General features: G+C 44.3%; 1 protein-coding gene and 1 pseudogene across 1 annotated transcript; both read left to right on the top strand.

The window, feature by feature from the left end:
* The first annotated feature begins 9,701 nt into the window (after positions 1 to 9,701).
* On the top strand, positions 9,702 to 13,015 carry LOC123134917 (two-component response regulator ORR29). Its single transcript, XM_044554068.1, has 7 exons — positions 9,702 to 9,908; positions 10,051 to 10,206; positions 10,293 to 10,454; positions 11,431 to 11,574; positions 11,673 to 11,749; positions 12,051 to 12,203; positions 12,298 to 13,015. The coding sequence occupies exons 1-7, from the start codon at positions 9,794 to 9,796 to the stop codon at positions 12,640 to 12,642; spliced, it is 1,152 nt and encodes a 383-aa protein (XP_044410003.1). The 5' UTR covers positions 9,702 to 9,793; the 3' UTR covers positions 12,643 to 13,015.
* A 7,430-nt stretch (positions 13,016 to 20,445) lies between these two features.
* LOC123139645 (two-component response regulator ORR28-like) lies at positions 20,446 to 21,132 on the top strand (annotated as a pseudogene).
* Positions 21,133 to 21,383: the final 251 nt, after the last annotated feature.

Genomic DNA, 21,383 nt, shown 5'->3' with positions numbered 1-21,383 from the left:
GCATCTAGCAATTTTGCGAGAGTTTGATCTCGAGTGCCCCTAGTCGTGGATATAACCGTGTTCTCCCATATCCCTTCCTGGGTGTACCAATTATCGGTGCCCCAACTCGTTCAAATTTAACACAGAGATTTTTCCCCGGAGTGGTTATCTTTTCATTGTGCTGTAACCCTAGAAATCTCGAGGATGAGATTCTTTTAAGGGGGGAAGGTTTGTAACAGCCCCTAAATTGGGTTATCAATTTTGTGTTGTTATTCCTTCCTGGCACTCATTTCTCAAATCTTTCTCCTGAGTTTTGCTGATGACCCTGAGAATTCTTGTCATTTCCAACCTTTCAAAACTTGCTCATGTCTTTTTCAGTGGGCAAGACCTCAGTTGCATCATCTCAAACCCTCTCAAACCCTAATTCCAATTTTTTGGAATTTAAATGTGCCCTTTGTGATTACAAAGGAGCCATCATTTTCCTTGATCTATTGATCATCCCATCTGTTCCTAGAGACCCTTCTATCCTTCTAAACCTTGGATATGCAAAAATATTGCCATGTCCCATGCAATATTTTTGAATTATGACTTATTCCTTTTCTTGCCTTTCTGAGGAATAAAATCAAAAGGCATATCTAGCCATCTCCTAAATTCATGTGAATTTGTGGAGTTGATAATTATGCCTAATCCAAGCTGTGGAAATTATATTGGCCATAATTAAATAAGGAAAAATTGCCTTTTCCTATTTAATACCAATGTTGCATTTCTGCCATTTTCTAAAGGAACTACTATTTTTATAGCAGGGAAAATTCTCACATAAATTGTGGATCTTGTCCTTGCTATATAATCACTAGTTACATCTTTATCCCATGTTCATCAGTTCAAAAATTGAGCACATGATCCAATGCAAGTTTCTGCCTTCTCTAAAATTTTGTAAAGGAAGTGCATTATTCCTAATTCCATTTGAGCTGAAAATTGGTACGGTGTTTAATATTGATAAGTAACCTATGGATACCAACGATGAGCTCCATCCAATCATCCTAGCTCCCTATGCAATTTTTCAAAGTTTCTGACCAGATTGTCATTTTGTGAAGAAAGTACCTTCATAGAGTTTCCAAATGGGATGAAACTTTTCCATCCTCTCAAGCATCCCAAATCACTAGCCTTCACCCAAATTCAGCTCATTTTATTGAGCTATGTGAGCACAGGAGCAATTCTTGTTTTCTGTCTAAATTTTCAGTTTGTGAAGCAAGTATATTTAATCTTGCTCCATTATGGCTGAAAATAATTCCAAGCCTTCTCCTATCCATATACCCACCTACCCAAGAGTTTGGCTAATTTCATTTAGCCTATATTTTCCTAGGATTTTCTCAAGTTTCTGGTCCAAAGTAATGCTTGTGAAGAAACTACCAATTTGGCAAGTCCATTTGGGCTGATCTTTGTATAGCATCTACTTATGACAAAATCATGAGCATTTGCCAACTTATAGCTCAATCCAACACTCCTGGTGAGTGCTTCTTCCTCTTTTGTTTTCTCGACCAGATTTGGCATTTGCACTGCAGCTATGCTAAATCCTTGAGCTAATGACCTCAAAACTCCCAGGGCCGTAGTCCTTGCTTCCCTAAGCCTCCTAGACATCAATTATACCATTTACCCTCTCTGATTTTATCTCTAGAGTGTTGCCAAGATTGCGACAGAAACCTTGTGGAGCTTGGTTTACTCTACTCCCTTTGTCTCTGCATGTCTCTTTACCGTAGTAATAATCCACTCTGGAAGGACTACGCAGTAGACATGGTTTAACCTTAGTAAAAACCCCAGAGCGCGCCATGCCAGTGGTGACCATGAGTGCAGCCAGCCAAAATGGTGGTCTAGCCACTGTTCTCATCGGTAGCGATGCTCCGACCGTCCCTGACCTCACCATCAATGTTCTACAGCTCCCCCTCGTCGTCGTCGTTCTCCTGGACCCCGCTCCCCCTCCGTTTGCTTCTCCGACGAGCCGTGCCAAGGGTCGAGCAGTGCGCCCGTGGCCATCGTCTTCTTCCTCTCTTCTTTTTTCTTCCCCCTCTCGTCCGCTTGTGCCCCTCATCTCCGTGAGCCTCTGGCACTCCTCGTGACCCCCTCGTCGCCTTCCTACTGCCTCCCATGAGCCCTGGTCGCGACTGCCGACGACTACGCCGTCGCCGATGAGCGGACACGTCGCCCGCCGCGTGCCACCTCGCCCCCTCCCCCTCGAGCTCCTCCGCGGCTATAAATAGCACTCCCGATCCCCCCTCGCAGTCCCCAAGCCTCCCGCAGCTCTCCCCCTTGCCCGAAGCTTCTCTGGCCCCTCCCCGTCACCATGGCCGCCGCCTCCGGCGCTGCTTGATTCCAGTGGTGCCTCGCTCCCCTTGCCGTTCCTCCACCACCACTACATCCCCCATACTCCGGCAAGCCTCCCCGTGGCCTCGGCCTCTTCCCTTCCCCACCGTAGCGCTGTACCCACCAGTGGCCGAAGCCCTCTCCGCCATGGGCCGTGCAGCTCCCTCCCTAGTGTTCCTGGGCGGAAGCTAGCACCACCCCGAGGTGCCCCTTGTGTCTAGGTCGCCCGTCCGCTGTCGTGGCCGGACGCGCCGGCGAGCGCCATCGGGGCGGGTGTCGTCCCTCAGTCAGGCGCGTGTCGGGAGAAGAAGGAGCCGGCCACGAGCGTTGTCCTGGCCAGGCGGGCCCTGCGACCCCACATGTCAGTGTCACTGGAGCCCGGCCCCGCCTCTACCCTTTGACCCGGTCGTCGCCATGTCATTCAAGTGGAAGCGCCCCCACCACGAACCGTTTTCCCTGACTGAAGACGTATTTCATAAAATGTGCGTTCAGTTTTTTCCTCCAGCGGCCTGTTTGCTGAAACAATTTCACCGATAGGTCCCTAAACTTCAACCCTTCGTATCTCGACAACCGTAACTCCGGTTGAGGTAAATGCAATGCCCACGTCTTCGTCTCGTCGAGCCCGTTCCGTTCCCATCATTTTTACTATGGTTTGACACTGTGAAAATGACCATTTTGCCCTTGTCCGTAAACAGCCCCCTCCGACAGAGAACTGTTTCCGGCAAATTTTTCCGCGGTCGTTTCTCACTTCTTCCCGGAGAATTTGTCGACCCCCAGGAAAGCCAACCTCTTGTCATGAGCCCTGAACTTGCATGTTGACCTTGCTTGCACCTTGTGTGTGTGTAGTTGCAGTTGTTTCTTATCGTTTTCGTTGCGGTTATTTCATTATGCTTACCATGCATGCTTGTGTTTTCATGCAACTTCTTGCCATGATAATTAGACTGTTGTTATTGATGATGCCATGTCACTACTCTAATGTATTTTCATGTCATCATTATAAAATGCTATGATGATGGTAATGCACCGTGGATATGTTAGTACTTGGTATTGTCATGATGCTGTAAGTGTTCGCTTGAGAAGCTCAATGTTTTGTTAAAACATTTGTATGAGGTATGCTCATTGTTGCATTCATGTGCATGATGATGGAGAAGGAATTAAAATGACTTAATAATTACAAACCCCCTCCGTCATCGATGGGATCGAGTCATAGTGCCGCCAAATCGAACTTTTTCTATTGCAACCACATTTGCCGGTATGGGACGGCCTTAATGCGGTCTATTGTCGTGCCTCTGGTCGGTGCCTCCAACGAGGGAAGGTTATGGGCGCGCGCTACCCTGATCAGGTAGGCGGACATAAGCCTTGCGTGCCCGTAGTTGTTATAGCCGGCGGATCCCCGTGTGGGATCGTTCATGTTTTGGCCACGACGGTGATTGTTGTGTCTTGTGGTAGACACGGGGCCACCCATGACAGCCCAGAGGGGAGTGAGTTGGAGTGGCCGGGAGAGTGTCATGGCAGTAGATCGGTTTTGTCAGAACGCCGTTGGTCCGCCCGAATGGGAGTGCGAGGCCATGGGTTCCGTATTGTGGGTACAGTGTACTAACCTCTGCAGAGTGTATTTAAACTATTGATAGCCGTTGCCATAAAATTGCTATGCCATGTTGTTGCCATGCTAGTGGATGCCATGATGTTAGTCTGATTTATGTCTTCGCTTGATATTATGCCATGCTTAGTTTTTGATATGAGTTAGGTTGCTGCTTACGCTTGGTTCTTGCCTTGTCGCTTGTTTGTTTGGATGCTATGTATTTGGTTGTCTTGCAAGTACATTCAATGTACTGACCTGGCGTGTCATGCCAGTTTTGTAGGTGGTTCACTTGTTCCGTCGTGCTAGGCCATAATCTTGCCAGTCCTGTGAGTTGTGGAGCCCAGCCAGAGTGTTATGCTGCCAAGACTTTTCGCCGTCATTTTAATAGACTTCCGCTGCCATGTAAATAGCCTTAGGGCTATGCCAAAAGATTATATTCATCACTGATGTAATTATATACACATGTATTTGATGAATATTCTTGTACCTGGAATGCTGTATCATGGACCTGTCGTGCGTCAGGTGTTATCCTGGGCTGACGTGCGAAGGCCCCCTGCTCCATGTGGATCGGGGTGCCACACAAGATCACCAACTTACAAGGAAAAGCAAGAAGAGAAACAAGCGGCCGATACAAGTAGCAAAGCGAAACAGACTCAAAGGCAGCAGCGATAGCAAGCACGCCATGCTGCCGCCATCACCCTACAGGACGACCTACACCAACCGGACAAAACTACGGACTTGAGAGGATGCACCACCGCGCAAGCTTCGTGATCGTAGCCAAACTCGAAGACAAAAACTGACACTCCTCTGGAACTGCCGCTGCAAAGGGCCCCTGCCCTCTCATCCTAGCTCGAAGGATGCCGCACCGGCAGGCGGCAGCTCGGTTCACCCTAGAACCCAGAGGAAGACGTCCAAGCTGCGCATGAAGAAAGAACTAGGAGCAGACCTGCTAACTCAGAGCACACCATTCCAAGCACCGTCGTCATCCGCGGTTAAGCCACACCGAAGGGCTAGAGCTATCGGCCACCGTCGCAGCAACAAGGGTAACAGCGAGCCACCGAAGAAAGGCAGTCAAGTGCCGAGCCAAGCTGCCACCCGCCACCATCACACCCACAACCCGACTCTCTCGCCGCCCCTACGATCCCTGGACTGCGCCTCCAAGAAGGAACACGACATGGATGTGTCGGCGCCGCCCGAAACAGGGGACCTAGGCTTTCACATAGGAAGGAATGGAAGGAGGGGGAGAAGGATCCTCACCACAGCCTCCAGGGAGGGTACGGCACCCAGAGCGTCGCCTCTGGTGTGGCTGCGTTGGCCAGGGGTTTCCACCGGATCCAACCCCACTCGACAAGATCCGCGCTGCCGGTGCCTGGGAAGAACGGCCTAAGCCACTAGGACCCGGATCCGGCGATGGAAGGAGCAGATCGGGGCGGAGAGGATGAGATGCATCTTGCGGTGGCAACCGCGCGGGGGAGGCCGCACACCAGCGACCGTGGACCGACGCCTCCTCGTCCCCCGTGAGACCGAGGGAGCCGCCGCCCCGGATGCCGAGGCCCTCCACGCTATGTGGAGCCGCCAGATCCCTTGCCACCACCTTCATCGGTGTCGAGCGTACGCCGGCGCACACCTCTGGCGGCGGCGGAGGGGAAGGGGAGGGGGGAGGAGGGGTGCGGCGGCGGAGGTTAGGGTTTCCCCCGAGTTGCCTCTAAGGAGATGACGCAGGGGCGGGGGAGGGGGGGTCTACTGCTACCGTGCAGGAAGAGTTGAAGTCCAGTATCTGAACTTTCATAATAATTTTTGCTATAACATCATATTTTCTTAAATTTTAACTAGCATATTTACATAAAGATGAACAACCGAAGTTGTACATGGATGACTAGGTCTATGCCTACAATGGCTACTACTACATAACATACCTATTAGCACCGCGTGTCGCACACTAAGGCATCAGAAATGTGTGCAAGAAACATTGCACACGGTTGTTTAGAAACGCTTGTGTGGCATATGATAGACAAAATATGTACTTGTTCACCATTTGCAATGTGGTCATTCACATCAAAATTGATGATAGATAGACCACTGTGCAAATATATCGACCCAATAGACCCATTTCAAGGATGGTATATATTTCGCAGAATGACCCACACCGCACCGCGGACCAGATCCTGCATAGTCACCACCATTTCTCTATATCTCTCTCAATTCCTCAGGGCGAGCTTCTAGAGGTCAGGGAGGTGGCCTCCTCGGCGAGCCACTTGAGATCCTATAACGGTGTGATCAGTAGCTTGTTGTCTCTCAATAGGCTGAAGGACTCTCTAGACGAGGGTGTCGACATAACCCATTATCCTCTCCGCTCTCTACAAGGAAGCTGAGGACTCCAACTCCACCGGTGGGTGTGGCCCAAACGAAGACGAGCTCACCGTGAGCAATGGTGGAGGCAAGCCGTGCAGCTTTTTTTTGTTGGCATACACATCAGACATGGGTACCGACGATAACCTTACCTCATTACGGCCACAGGTGCCCCAACCATTGTGGTGTATGTTTTTGCATGTTTCTAATGTACCAAACTATAATAGTGGTCATGCATTTACGAAAAATATTTATTAAAGCATCTCATCAATTACATGCTCATAGCCGGAGTACACATGTGTGCCATAGTTTCCTATCCGACACTATATACAACAGACACGAGTCACTGTGCATTTAACGAAGGGAATGTTGCAGCTCATTTTTCCTGATAGTAATGATGCTTACCTTATTTGCGGAAGACATATTATGATAATTATCTATTTTTTGGCTCGCCTTTAGTCTTAAGATTTGCTGGTCTTGTCTCCTGAAGGTGATCATAGGGATGGGCTATGAGTGTGTGTGTTCACAGAGGCGAGTGTTCGTGCATGTATGTGAACGTCTGCCTTTTGTACTGTGTTTCTCAAAGAAGAAAATATAATAGAGTCTCTATCTATGATATCTTCGTAGTTGTATAAGGGTGTTTGATCAGTAATTCAAAAGGAAAAATGTACATTGGGAAGTGGTATGCATATGAGGTGATCGGCTTCTCCCCTCCCTAGTGTCGCCCCTCGGTGGCGACCCGGGGGCGAAACCCTAGCACTGTCCACCACCTCCCCCTCCCCTTCCCCCTTCTCGCCGCTACCTGAGGGGTCACCGGCTGGGCCGTGCGACCACCAAGGAAGGTGGCGGCGCGGCTCCTCTCCGCCCCATGGTTCGTGTAGGACACTGGATCTGGGGCGGCGGCCCTAACAGCGAGGGTGGCGCGTGCATGGCAGTAGGCGGCGGTCACCGGCACACGGAGACGCATCCTTGGTTGCACGGGCAACGAGGAGGCGGTGGTCGGCGGCTCGGTGCGGGAGCTGACTCCGCCGGTTCCCTGCGCCAGATCTAAAGAGGGCAGCATCTCCGTGCGCGCCCCGGCGAGCCCCATCTGCTCAGGACTCCGGCGTCCTCTGGTTCGTCGGGCCTGCAGGCTGGGTGGTGTGCTTAGGGTCGAGGGAGCGGATCAGGGAAACCCTTGGCCGGCAGTGACGGCCACGAGGTCGACCCGCAGCGGGCGCGTTTTCCCTCTTCTGGGCGACACCGAGGTACATCCCTCCCCCCCCCCCATGTGTCCCTGGTGAAAACCTAAAATCCTCCATTTGGGCGGCGGTGGCGCTCCGGCGTCGTCACCTTCTTTAAGGCGCCACCTTTGGACAGCGGGGTGGCAGGCTCGGCTCTTGCACTGAAGTTTGGCCGCCATGGCGGCCGGTGTTCTTCATGGGGCAACACTCTAGTGGCAGGGGTGGATGCATTTTTTTCCCGGCCTCTTCTTTGCCTCTAGTTCGATAACCTGGGTCTTATGCTGCAATTTGTGCCAGCGGCGAGTGCTGCCTGCGTGTGGTGGCTCTGCGAGGTGAGGCACTCATTCCTGTCTTCGTCCCTTTAGGCCACCGGATGTGCCATGTCCACACGTGCTCGGGTAGAGCATCTCCGCCTTCCAACGGCGCGGCGCCCTACGAGCTAGGGCAAGAGGGCAGGGTGTGCCCTCTTCGGAGGCAGAACTAGAGGGCGTGCCGGCCGTGTGTGTTCTCAGGGTCTTGACGACAAATGGGCTTCCTCCGGTGTTGGATCACCCTCCATGGTTTCCCTCCTCTTCGGCACGTTCGCGGCGGCGGCGGATTAGTTGTTTCTTGTGTGTCTTGTATCTTGAGTTGTTGTGTTGCTCTGTTCTTTTTCTGTTTTGTGTTGCTTTCGTGGCATATCGGTCTGTAAGGGCGTCATTGATTTAATGCCGGGCCTCGGCCTTTTTTCTAAAAAGAAGGTGGTATGCATATACACCAAAAGCCAGTGTGACAAACATTCACTTGTTCGTGCATGGAGAAATATGACTGGACACATGTCATAAAAAGACAACCATGTGTAAATGTGAAACCATGAATCTACACAACCTGATTTGGTTAAAAACAAGAGCTAGGTTCATTTATTTGAGATCCATTAGTGGTTGAGGGGTGTGAGAACATATACACAATAGTTAATGTAGTGAGACTGATGTCACGAACATCTAAAGAGTGCAGCCCATTTTGTATCCATTCTAACTTCTAACCACCCATACCAGATATCTGCTGACCGGTGACATCAGACCATCCAAAGGGTGCAGCCCACATTGTCGCCATTCTAACTTTTGACTAGCCATAGCCGATATCTGCTGAACGGTGACATCTGATCGTCCAAAGGATGCAACCCACTTTGGATCCATTCTAACTTTTGGCCACCCATATTGGATATCTACTGACCAGTGACATCAGACCATCCAAACGGCACCGCCCATTGTGTACCCATTCTAGTTTCCAGCCATCCCAAATTTCACTATTCACAATTTTGGAGACCATGTTAGACTCCTTGGCCATGATCAACTAGTACTTAAAGTAGAGTACTCTATTATGTTTGAAACTTTGTTTCTAGTGCAGACTTATGGACCTCACGTAGGAAATCACCTCTGAAAGTAATGTTCTTTAATTCTAAAATTTGAGGGTCACACTGAACACTGACTCTAAGTCCATTGTTTCAACAATATTGCAACTCGTTAGGAGAATGTGATTATAACTTTGATCTCGCCACTACATTGTGTTCACATCCATGCGACATCACTTTGTCATTTTGATTTGTGCCGCCAGTGACTGCGACAGCACCAAAGAGTTGTGGTTTCAAGTGCACTGATCACTTTGAAACATCCTTTTTTGCACAAATACAAATAGAATAATCTTGCAATACAAAAAAGTTTTGCGGATAGCTGAACCCATAACTTACATGTAGAATTGCCGCTGAATGCAGCTCCTCCGAAAAATGGTGTTATAATTGTGATTTTGTTTTTACGTTGTCGTCGCATCCATGCGATGTGTTATGTCATTACGCTTTGTCGTTTTGGAATTCGATGCCTTCTATAAACAAATATAAATACAAGTGTACACATAGATTTTCTCCACTACTTTAGGTGAAACATATCATTTCCGTACATATATGTGTGCTTGGTTTGTATATATTTGAAACACATTATGTAGCTAGTACTTTCGTGGTTATTGAACAATCTACATTTGGTGATAACTCTTTTTTTGGGAGAGGGGGGGTGATTCATTTATTGTTGTGTCAGATTCTATCCCACCATGTGTGTCACCTTATAGGATGCATGGACCACACCTGCCCTCTTTGTGCTATTAGCTCTTTTGCATTTTTTAATAGTAATGTATTAATTTTTTATATTATATAAACATGACTGTGTGAAATAGAAGAAACGTTGTTGAGCTATAAATAGCCACCAATGCCCAATTGCCACATTCACGCATACAGAAAATAGAAGCAAATAGAGCTCTAGGTTTGAGAATCCCCATGGCAGAAAGAGCAGAAGGAAGGCCCTCAGATGCGCTCAGCGTGATGGTCATTGATGAAGATGAGTTCCATGCCAACTCTGCAAAATCCATTCTCTCTGAATTGAACTATTATGGTAAGGTTTTCTACATCGCGTGAAAGAGGAACTATCTTCATATTTATGAAAATATACATTTTCAATGTTTCATGGAAACCATTTCTTCTCATGTTTTGAGATGTCATTACATTCGGATAGTGAAGTTGATCTTGTTTTCCAGTGGCAGTCTATACAAGTCCCATAGAAGCGCTCGGTATTCTTGAAAAGAAAGCACATGATGTTGATTTTGTCATAGCAGCGGTGGACATGGAAGAGTTGAATGGCTTTCAGTTCCTGGAAGCAGCCAAAGATATGCATCGAAACCTTCAAGTGATCAGTATGTTCACTAATAATTGTCTCCAACTGCATGCACACGCATCTTCTTTTATGTGACGTTGATAAGTCTTATTTGTTTTAAAGCAGTGATGTCAGTAGATACAACAATGTACACAATGAAGAGATCTATTGAACTTGGTGCTCGTTTTTTGGCGAAGAAGCCTCTTGATGCTACTACCATTCACAATATGTGGCAACATCTTGATGTAAAAGTTCTTAGGCTGAACAGGATGAAGTATCTGTTTCAAGGTTGAAATTAACATCTTATGACAAAATATTTATGCTTATAGTTTCTAGAAAATATCTTAACACTATAATCTAATGGTTCATTGAAAATCTATTTTAATGTACAATTTTTCACATGGCCAATCCAATCTGTCTTTGGAGTACAATACATCCATTTCAAAGTAGATTTCTTTTTATAGATTGGCACGAAACATAAGAGTAAGAGTAAAATATCATTGCTTCTCTTGAATTATTTTCATGTCTATCTCTTTTTCTTCACCAAGGCAAATAATTACTATCTCCTTCCATGTTTTCAAGAACACACATTTTGTGTCAAACTTTAGCCATCAATTTGACCCCCCCCCCCCCCCCACATGTAGAAGGGCCATTATTTTTTGGCAAAAGTTTAAGAGGTTCAAAAGATAGGTGCTTTGAAATGGAATGAGTCTCTACCAATAAGGTGAGTTGGTGTCGCATGTTCATTGGTGAAGCCTCCCCTTGCCCACGGCATGCATTAACTCAATCAAATCAAATTAAATATTTTGCAATGCCTCTCTTGGTGGGTGTAAGATAACTGCATTAACTCAATCAAATTAAATCGGTCATTCTAGCTATACGTCGGACATGGACAAATCGAAAATCAAAGCAAATCTTTTACATTAACTCAATCAAACCAAATCAAATATTTTGCATTAACTCAGTCAAATCAAATCAAATCACTTCCTACATTACAATATGTTGGGTGTAAGGTATATGTCGGATATGAGTGTTGAGTCACTAGAATATGTATGCCTCCGTTTATGAACGCCCAATTAGCTATATATAATAGTAGTACAAGTTAGAGACATCTGTTTTAGTGCATGCTTTCCAGAACATTATATTAATTTTCTCAATGTGGTAGTAACCTGAATTGTGTCAAGTAAAATAAGTCTTGTCTTCCTTTGGATTGCACGAAAACATGAAACTGCAAATATTAAAGTATTATGTTGTGCACACGCAGGTGTTGGAGATAAAGCGCAAGATGGAGAAGAAGTTGGAGAGTCTGTAGAACAGCAAAAGGATGGAACTAAAACGACCACTCATTTCAAATGGATACCTTTCCTGGAGAGCAAGTTTTTATATGCCCTTCAAATACTTGGAGCAAGTAACTACCCATCTTAGGCCCAAGCACTTTCACTTCAGGATTAGCCTTTCTCGATTTAAAATCGATAATATGAAATTGTACCTGTTAATTCATTTCAGATGCATCGCCCAGCAAGATAAAGATAATCATGAACGTGGATACTGTTACGAGGAAACAAATTTCTGCGCATCTGCAGGTGTGTTCCCAATACACATTTATTGAACTCTGGAGCATGTATGGAGTCATTTCAAATGAGCTAAGTCAAACATGTAATTTGACTGAAATAAGCCAAAGTGTCTTGTATTAGAAAACTTAATATAAAATGCTTTTGTTTATAAGTTAACAATACAGATGAACAGTGAACCCAAATTTTTGAATTGAACAACAAAACGAAAGGCCTGATGTTATATAGTGTTTTCTAGTACCTAATTTATGAAGCTAAAGTTTTCATCTTTGAATGATTGTCTACTAATAATTGTGTATTTTATATTTTCAAGAAACATCGAAAGCGTATGAAAAGGGAACAAAACATGGCAATGTTTATGGATAGCTACGGGAATTGTGCCTCAAGTTCTAAATCCGTGAAGACTCGTCATACAATCCCTTACATGTCGGGCTATCATTCAGAAGACGATGTCCAAAGAACAATGGTGAGCTAACAATGGAAAGTTATTTATATATTATATTACTCAGAAAATAAAGTTAACACTTCAGTGATTAATTAGTCTTTCTAATTCATCTCAGATGCCAAACTTGTTTGGAGACACTCAAGGCGTTGATGTATCTGCAGCAATGCGAAGAGCCTTACAACTTGGGGCTGTTTTTGACGAGTTCCAGTATTCCAATGGTCCTTCTAGTGACGAACCATGTGAAGTTATAGGACATATAACAGGAGAAGATGGCATTGTTGATGAAGCTAATGGCTCAAATTCATCTAGTCGTGATCAAGTTGCTGCTCAAACATACAATTCAAGAGCTACACAAGCAATCACATTCCGGAACAATTATCATCATGACCAAGTCTCCAACATAAGTAAGGTTCCAGTTGAGGGCCTTGTAGACTATCCAGATTCCGAGGATTCTGATTAACAGGAGATACCTTAATTCAACTAGATATTATTGAGTATGGACCTGAAATCTCACTAGACTCTATGGTGAGTTGAAGGTAATATTAGGGGCCTAATCAAAGTGTCATTATTTTCTTTGCAAGATTGACCAAGACATTCCAATAAGATTGAATCGTGAGTGCTAGAAACTAAGAAACAAGATAGCTTACTCTCCGATTTATACTAGATATACTAGTTCGCTATTCTTGTAAAGAAAATCATGAGTGAGAACGACATCGTACCAGTTTGGACGAAAAAGACGACTAGGCGTCCCTCATGGACATCCAGGTCGCCGACGAACCCAACTCCACCCGTAGAGTCAGCTGCACGCCACCTCGATCTCCCTCTATATGGGAAAGTACCAGCCAGGGCTCTGTTCGCGTGTAGCTGCCCTCGGCCACCAGCAATGGTAAGGGCCTGCTGCGTTGTCCGGCTATAGCTCACGATGTTGTCCGGGTATCATACCGGCTGCGGTGCGCTCAACGGCCTTTTTTCCCACTGCTCACTCTGTCTGACATGGAGAGGCCCTGTCGCTCGTCGAGTTGTCCAGGCAGGCCTGCTTCCTGATTCTAGGGCCCTTGCCTTTTATTTTAGAGAATCCAGGACCTTTGCCTTATGGCCATGCCCAACGGGAGTACGTACAGGGTGCGGCGCACATAGCAAAGCACGAGGTTTACTGTAGTGCGTTTCAAATTGCTTTGAAAACAGCAAACATATTTTGAAAACACAAAATTATTTCAGGTTTGTCAATATTCATTGAAAAAGCGAACACTTTTTGAAACTTCCAAAACCATTTTTGGAACGGCGAACAATTTTTGAAATTTCAATGATTTCTTTCCGAACAATTATTGAATCAGAAGAAAACCGGTAAAACAACCAAAAGGAAGAGAAAAAACCTACCTGAACCATACCGAAACCTTCTAGAAGGTTCCTAAAACTAGGAAACTTGGCGCGAATTGGTCGCTCCAAGAGTGTGTTGCATGTGCGGAACTTAGACAATCTGCCACAAATAAGCGATGAATAGGAATTGACATGTGCAACCACATGCCCAAGTGGCATTAATTGGCCTATAACATGTGGGTTAGCATGTGGCTGAATTGACAGGTCAGAAATTCAGAGCGCCACTGCAACAAAAAGAAAATTCGGGGGCCCTAAAAATTGAAGGCCGCGTCCCATCGCACATGTCACGCACCCCTAGGGATAGGCCTAGTAACATGGAATAGTGACTAAAACAGTAGGCATATATGGCATGGGGCTAATTGTACCTTACTTTATACAAATAGATGACTCGTTGCGACCATCGCGAAAATATCAAATGCATCCGAGAAGTGGCTAACTATATGAAACTAAATTAATACATTGTTGGTCGGGTAACATGGCATGGTCGAATCATGGGTCGAAGGCCCGAGTTCAGCCTTTGGCGCCATCGAAATAACGACTTTCGGTGAGATTTTGATGTTCTGTGGCTTTATGGATGTATTCCTGGCCTACTGATACACCAGAGCATGATAGGGAATGTTGATGGTGCGCACTACCCTCCACAGCGCGCCCCTTGCCTTGTGCCTCCCTCGTATGTCTTCTGGGCTCCTTCTGAAGCTTCTAGGGTATCTTTTTGTCCAGAAAAAATCATCAAAAAGTTTCATCATCTTTGGACTTTGTTTGGTATGGATTTTCTGAAAAACCAAAAACAAGCAGAAAATAGGAACAATCACTGAGCACTGAGTTAATAGGCTAGTTCCCAAAAATGATATAAAAATGACATATAAAGCATACAAGATTGATAATATAATAGCATGAAACAATAAAAAAGTTATAGATACTTCAGAGAAGTATCAAGAGTGCATCAAATACTAAAGAACGAGATCCTCTTATACATCTCTAGCTCGACAATTGCAAGAATCTAGTTATCAACTTCAGTTATCTACAAGGCCATGCAAGCTTTTATCTTACCACCAGTTTATACGTATTACTCTCAGCACCAACATATAATTCATGCAAACAACCAATTGTTATTCAACTCTCTAAACAACTGAGTTTCTTATTATTGGATTTCTATCTTTGTTGCTCGAGGATGGTCAAGGTTTAAGCTTGGGGAGGTTGATGACTGATATTTTTACGCTCATCACACCGTTGTTTGAACAGGATAATCTTCGAAATTCTGAGAAAATCACTACAATATTGCCACTAATGACTAATGAATGCGAGAGATCGCAAAATCCTTCGTTTATTTTATTTTCACAGAAAAAGAGGCCATACATGAAGACAAAATATTGTTTATAAGGAAATAAGAAAAATGGAGAAGGAAGGAAGGAAGTAGGAGACGCAATAATTGATATAGAGCAGAAGATGATGTTTGGTATGAGCAAGAACAGATTTCATATTTGGTCCGTTAGTATCGATGACTCCGTGAAGTTGGTTTTGAGAGTCCGGGAATACGTTCCAAAATGTCTCGTCTGATCAGTATTTTTGTTTTCAAGTTAGCGGTGTTAAAGAAAGACGGGCTCTCACATTGAAAAACACGTAGGGCATGCACGATTGCCTGGCTCAGTGTGCGCATCGGTCGCGTCCTGCTGGGCTGTTTCGTTCATTGTTAGGTGGATGTCAGGTTGTGCCACGGCCTACTTCCCTCGTGGCCTGTTGGTTGGATGCCTTGTTTTTAGTTGGCTGCCCGATATTTGGACTTTTTATCTTCCCCGATGGTTCCGAGTCACCTCGGTTGTTAAGAATAGTAGTCCTGGTTCTGATGGTTCAATTCATGTACCATAGGGGGGAAGGGTGTGATCGTCCTCTCTATTGACCCGATTGTTGGGTTGCCCTGGCCGGCTAAAGAAGGACATGAGAAGCTATCGGCAAACCAGGACGGTTCCTGATACAGTTTGAATGCAAACGAAAGAGAGGGTAAAATAAGTCAAGAATTGTGCCATATTGCCATAGGAGTTGATACTGCCAGAGGGTTAGTCTCTGCGCCAATCAGAGATGTTCAAGTTGTCATCACGAGCTAAAGGTATTCATAAAAAGAATGTCTACTATATGTGCCGCCCATAGATTGCCTAGCTTTATGGTATTGTAGGCGTGTTTTGTGATCTCTGCCCGGCCTTTGGATGATCTGGCCTTGCTAGATAGAGGGTTGGTTCGGTGGGGCATGTGGTTCTGACGGTTGAGGTCGGTTGCCGTGGGTGGGGGTGCGGTCGGACTTCCTGTCAATCCGGCCATTGGGTTGCCCTGCCTAGCTAGCGAAACACCTAGGCAACAATCGTCATTGTCTGTCATTGGTAAATATACAAAGGCGATACAAATATAATTACTTATAGGATATTCACTAGAAAATTCCTTCAAATGGTACACCTAATTTCCCAATTGTTGTTTTCCTATCATAGTTACCATACATGGAAAGGTCGGAGCATCAAAAACAAATCTCCAAAGAAAGCTATGGGAAATTATCACCATCAAGGCAAATAGAAACACTTCACAAGTGTAATAATTAGCACACAGTTGAGAAAAAAATCCTTCAAATAGTTTGCTTAACTTCTGGGTTTCTGTTGGTCTCTACGCTAATTGGCACACTGGGTCATCTAGTAAACATATAAGAGTGTGAGGACCAAGGAACTGTGCACACAAGACATGGAATATTCAAACGCCAGACTGAACCCATCCACCAACAAAACCTGAACTCATAACCACCCTCAACCTAATCAATGCAGGTCTAAAGCTCAAACAAATGTGTATCCAATCGCATCCGCCTCCAGAATAAGGAAATATGTGACCCCTCCATGGAGTAGTTGCAACACCTTCCTCCATCTTAGGCGATACGCGCTCGATCACATGAGATAGAAAAAGGTTGGTGCAGTGGCAGTCGTTATGCTCACATGGTTGAATTGATAAGTACCATCCAACCATGGAGCCTCTGCCCTTCACCTCAGCATTCATTAACACGCCGATGACATAATGCGATGGTCCCAACCATCTTGTCAGTTATAAACCATGACGTGTATTCAATGTTGCATTTTCTTATTTGGCTCTCTCTGGGTGAGAGGATGACACATATCTCGTAATACAATGAATGACAAGATAATCTGGACCATTTGTCGCCGCTTCGGTTCATCCGCTCTCATATTGTGCCAACATTGTTACTAAAGCAGCTTTTCTGGTTCCTTCGAGACCCTTCTAGTATTAAATACAAGTTCTTTTCTATAAGAACAACCCACATCCATCAAACACCCATCGCTTTCCCTTTCACCCTTTCTTTGGCGTTCTCTATTTTCCTGTCCCACCAAGTTATAGGTGAGAAGGCATGAGAGAAGAGTCTCCTCTTGTGTTGCTTGGAGAACTGAGCACCGTCGAGGAGGAGGAGGAGGAGGAGGAGGAGGAGGAGCATGACTAGCGGCGGCTGAAGGTGAGCTAATCTAGTGAGATCATGATTATTGTGTGTCTTCTCCATGTGGCTGCTCTCACTCACTGGCTCACCACATCCAGCAACTCTACAGCTTCGGCATAGGCAACCTTTTCAACATAATGTTTGAGAGGCTTAATGATGAGGAAACCATGGAAACGACTCTAGCCGGGGGGAGGACTGCCTCAGGGCCCTCCCAAACTATCTTCTCTGCTATCTTATGTCGTTACCGCCTTCCCGCGGCTCTGTGTGGACGTGCGCTCTTGCTAAGCGCTGGAGCACTCTCTGGAAGTCTGTGCCCGCCCTGCGCATCGATGACCCCGACAGCTACGACGGTGTTAGTGGCTCCAGCAGATTTGTGAACGAGTTGCTTAGTCTTTGTGACCCAACTCCTCTAAATGTATGTGATATCACTTCCGATTGTCAGGAGACTGCGGCTGACAACACCGGATGGGCCTACGAGGCATTCCAACATATGGAGCCATGGCTCTGGTATGCTCTATCATCTCAAGTTCAAGTGCTTAAAATTTGTTTTCCTTGGCGGGTAATCGACACAACTCTCATCTGGTCACACACTTGAAGAGCTTACATCTCGAGGCATGCACTTTGAGGGATGCTCTCTCAGCTTTTCAAGTTGTAAGGTGCTAGAGGTGTTAGAGATGATAAGTTGTGATCTCTATGAGAATATCTTGTCCCAATCATTACGACATCTTAAAATTCATGGTGAAAGTTTTTGTATTGATGACCGCATTCGTATTTCCACCCCAAATCTTATTGTCTTCAGAATAGCCCTACGTTTGGGGCTGGGATCCTTTGCTTGATAGCATATGCCATCACGGGTAACGACATCTGTAAAGCTTGGAGAAGGTTGTGAGGAGGAACTGTGTTACTGTCGCAATCCATCATGTGAGGGATGTCGTGCTCAAGCTAGTGAAACACACTATCCCGTGGTCTGGAAAGTTTGTCAGGTGCTACAAATTTCAAGTTGAAAATATATGATCCACGAGTATGCTCCCTTTTTGCTAACTCCTATTGTTGTTTGACATCCGCTAGATTCCATGTATGTTTGTATGCAGATATTTGTGCGTACAAGCTTATCAAAAATCTTCCCTGTTTGACACATGGTCGAAGTTTTGTTCCAAATATGAAATTCCGTCAATTTTGGTTATTAATGGTGTTGAGCGAGGCAAGAAAATATAAAAAAAATCCGCTGGTTACATCCCCACTATGACCAAATGGGTGCGGCCCAGACATAGACGAGCTCGCCGTGAGCAATGGTGGAGGCAAGCCGCGCTGCTTTTTTTGGTTGGGCATGTACACGTCAGACATGGGTACCGGCGATGACCCTACCTCATTACGGTGAAGGTACCCCAGCCATTATGATGTATGTTTTTGCATGTACGTACCAAACTATAATAATGGTCATGTATTTATGAAAATATATATTTATTAAAGCATCTCATCAACTACATGCTCAAGTTGTAGTACACATCTGTACCATAGTTTCCTATCCGACACTATAATATACAACAGACATGAGTCACTGTGCATTTATTGAATAAATTGTTTCATCTCTTTCTTTCTGACAGTGGTGATGCTTACCTTATCTGTGAAAGAAATATTATGATAATTATCTCTCGGAGGTGCTTATAGAGATGGGCTATGAGTGTGCTTTCATAGGGATGAGTGTTTGTGCATGTATGTGAATGTCTACCTTTGTACTGTGTTTCTCAAAGAAGAAAACATAATAGAGTCTATGTCTGTGATGTCTTTATAGTTGTATAAGGGTGTTTGATCAGTAATTCAAAAGGAAAATGTACATTGGGAAGTGGTATGCATATACACCAAAAGCCAGTGTGACAAACATTCGCTTGTTTAGGCTGCATGCATGAAGAAATATGACTGCACACACGTCATAGAGAGACCACCATATGTAAATCTGAAACCATGGTAATCTACACAACCTGATTTGATTAAAACAAGAGCTAGATTCATTTATTTGAGACAATTGGTGGTTGAGGGGTGCGAGAACATAAACACTATAGTTAATGTAGTGTAACTAATATCACAAACATCCAGAGAGTGCAGCCCACTTTATATCTAGTCTAACTTCTGACCATCCATACCGGATATCTTGACTGGTGACATCATACCATCCAAAGCATGCAGCCTACTTTGTAATCATTCTAACTTTTGACCATCCATACGAGATATCTGCTGACTGGTGACATTTGATCGTCCAAAGGTTGCAACCCACTTTGTATCCATTATAACTTCTAACCACCCATATGGGATATCCGCTGACCAATGGCATCAGACCATCCAAATGGCGCCACCCATTTTATACCCATTCTAGTTTCTAGCGGTCCATACGAAATTTCACTATTCAAAATTTAGAAACCATGTTGATTAGACTGCTTATGATCAACTAGTATTTAAAGTAGAGTACTCTATTATGTTTGAAACTGTGTATCTAGTGCAGACTTGTGGACCTCACAGAGGAAATCACCACTAAATGTAATGTTATTTAATTCTAAAATTTGAGGGTCACACGTAAACACTGACTCTAAGTTCATTGTTTAACAATATCACAACTCTTTAGGAGATTGTGATTATAACTTTGATCTCGCCATTACATTGTGTTCACACCCATGCGACATCACTTTGTCATTTTGATTAGTTCAGCCAGTGACCGTGCCAGCACCAAAAAGTTGTGGTTTCAAGTGCACTAATCACTCTGAAATGTCCTTTTTTGCACAAATACAAACAGAACTAAACTTGCAATAAAAAAAGTTTTGCGGCCAACTAACCCCACAACTTACATGTAGAATCGCTGCTCAGTGCAGCTCCTCCAAAAAATGTGGTTATAAATGTGGTTTTCTTTTTACGTTATCGTCGCATCCATGCGATAATGTGTTATGTCATTACGCTTTGTCGTTTTTGAATTCGATGTCTACCATACACAAATATAAATTTAAGTGTACACATAGATTTCTCCATTACTTTAGGTGTAACTGATCATACATGTGTGCTTGGTTTGTATATATTCTAAACATATTATGTAGCTAGTACTTTCGTGGTTATTGGTTAATCTACATGTGGTGCTAAACTCTTTTTTGGGGGGCGGGGGGTGATTCATTTACTGTTGTATTGGATTCTATCCCACCACGTGTGTCACCATGTAGGATGCATGGACGACACCCGCCCACTTTGTGCTATTAGCTCTTTTGCAAGAAAAAATAGTAATGTATTATGTTATTTTTATATATATTATACATATGAATATGTGAAATGGAAGAAACCTTGTTGACCTATAAATAGCCACCAATGCTCAGTTGCCACATTCACACATACGCAAAAACAGAAGCAAATAGAGCTCTAGTGTTGAGAAACCTCATGGCAGAAAATGCAAAAGGAATGCCCTCAGATGCGCTTAGCGTGATGGTTATTGATGAAGATGAGTTTCATGCCAACTTTGCAAAATCCATGATCTCTGAATTGAACTATTATGGTAAGGTTTTCTAAATCTCATGAAAGAGGAACTATCTTCATCTTTATGAAGATATACACCTTTTCATGTTTCGTGGAAACCATTTATTTTCATGTTCTGAGATGTCGTTACATTCAGATAATGAAGTTGATCTTGTCTTTCCAGTGGCAGTCTATACAAGTCCCATCGAAGCACTTGGTATTCTTGAAAAAGAAAGCACATGATGTTGATTCCGTCATGGCAGCAGTGGACATGGAAGAGTTGAATGGCTTTCAGTTCCTGGAAGCTGCCAAAGATATGTATAGAAACCTTCAATTGATCAGTTTGTTCACTAATAATTTGTCTCCAACTACATGAACATGCATCTTCTTTTATGTGACATTGATAAGTCTTTTATTTATTTTTAAGCAGTGATGTCAACAGAAACAACAATGTACACAATGAAGAGATCTATTGAACTTGGTGCTCGTTTTTTGGCGAAGAAGCCTCTTAATGCTAATACCATTCACAATATGTGGCAACATCTTGATGTAGAAGTTCTTAGACTGAACAAGATGAATGTCTATTTCAAGGTCGAAATTAACATCTTATGACCAAGTATTTATGCTTATAGTTTGTAGAAAATAACTTAACACTATAATCTAATGGTTCATTGAAAATCTATTGAAGTAAAAAATTTCACATGGACAATCCAAATAATCTTTGGAGTGCAATACATCTTTTCGCCACCTCCTATTGTTGTTTGACATCCGCTAGATTCTATGTATGTCTGCATGAAGATATTTGTCAATAGATTCTTATCAAGCATGTTCATTACATGTGTTGCATGTTTTCCAGAATTCAC

The sequence above is a fragment of the Triticum aestivum genome, chromosome 6B, assembly GCF_018294505.1.
Source record: "Triticum aestivum cultivar Chinese Spring chromosome 6B, IWGSC CS RefSeq v2.1, whole genome shotgun sequence".
Taxonomy (NCBI): Eukaryota; Viridiplantae; Streptophyta; class Magnoliopsida; order Poales; family Poaceae; genus Triticum; species Triticum aestivum.
Note: the sequence above shows the minus strand (reverse complement) of the source record. Positions and strands in the feature narration are given on the sequence as shown.

Coding starts and splice junctions, on each gene's coding strand:
- LOC123134917 (XM_044554068.1), top strand. CDS start 9,794: ATGGCAGAAAGAGCAGAAGGAAGGCCCTCAGATGCGCTCAGCGTGATG. Junction 9,909..10,050: donor CTCTGAATTGAACTATTATG/GTAAGGTTTTCT, acceptor CTTGTTTTCCAG/TGGCAGTCTATACAAGTCCC. Junction 12,204..12,297: donor ACGATGTCCAAAGAACAATG/GTGAGCTAACAA, acceptor AATTCATCTCAG/ATGCCAAACTTGTTTGGAGA.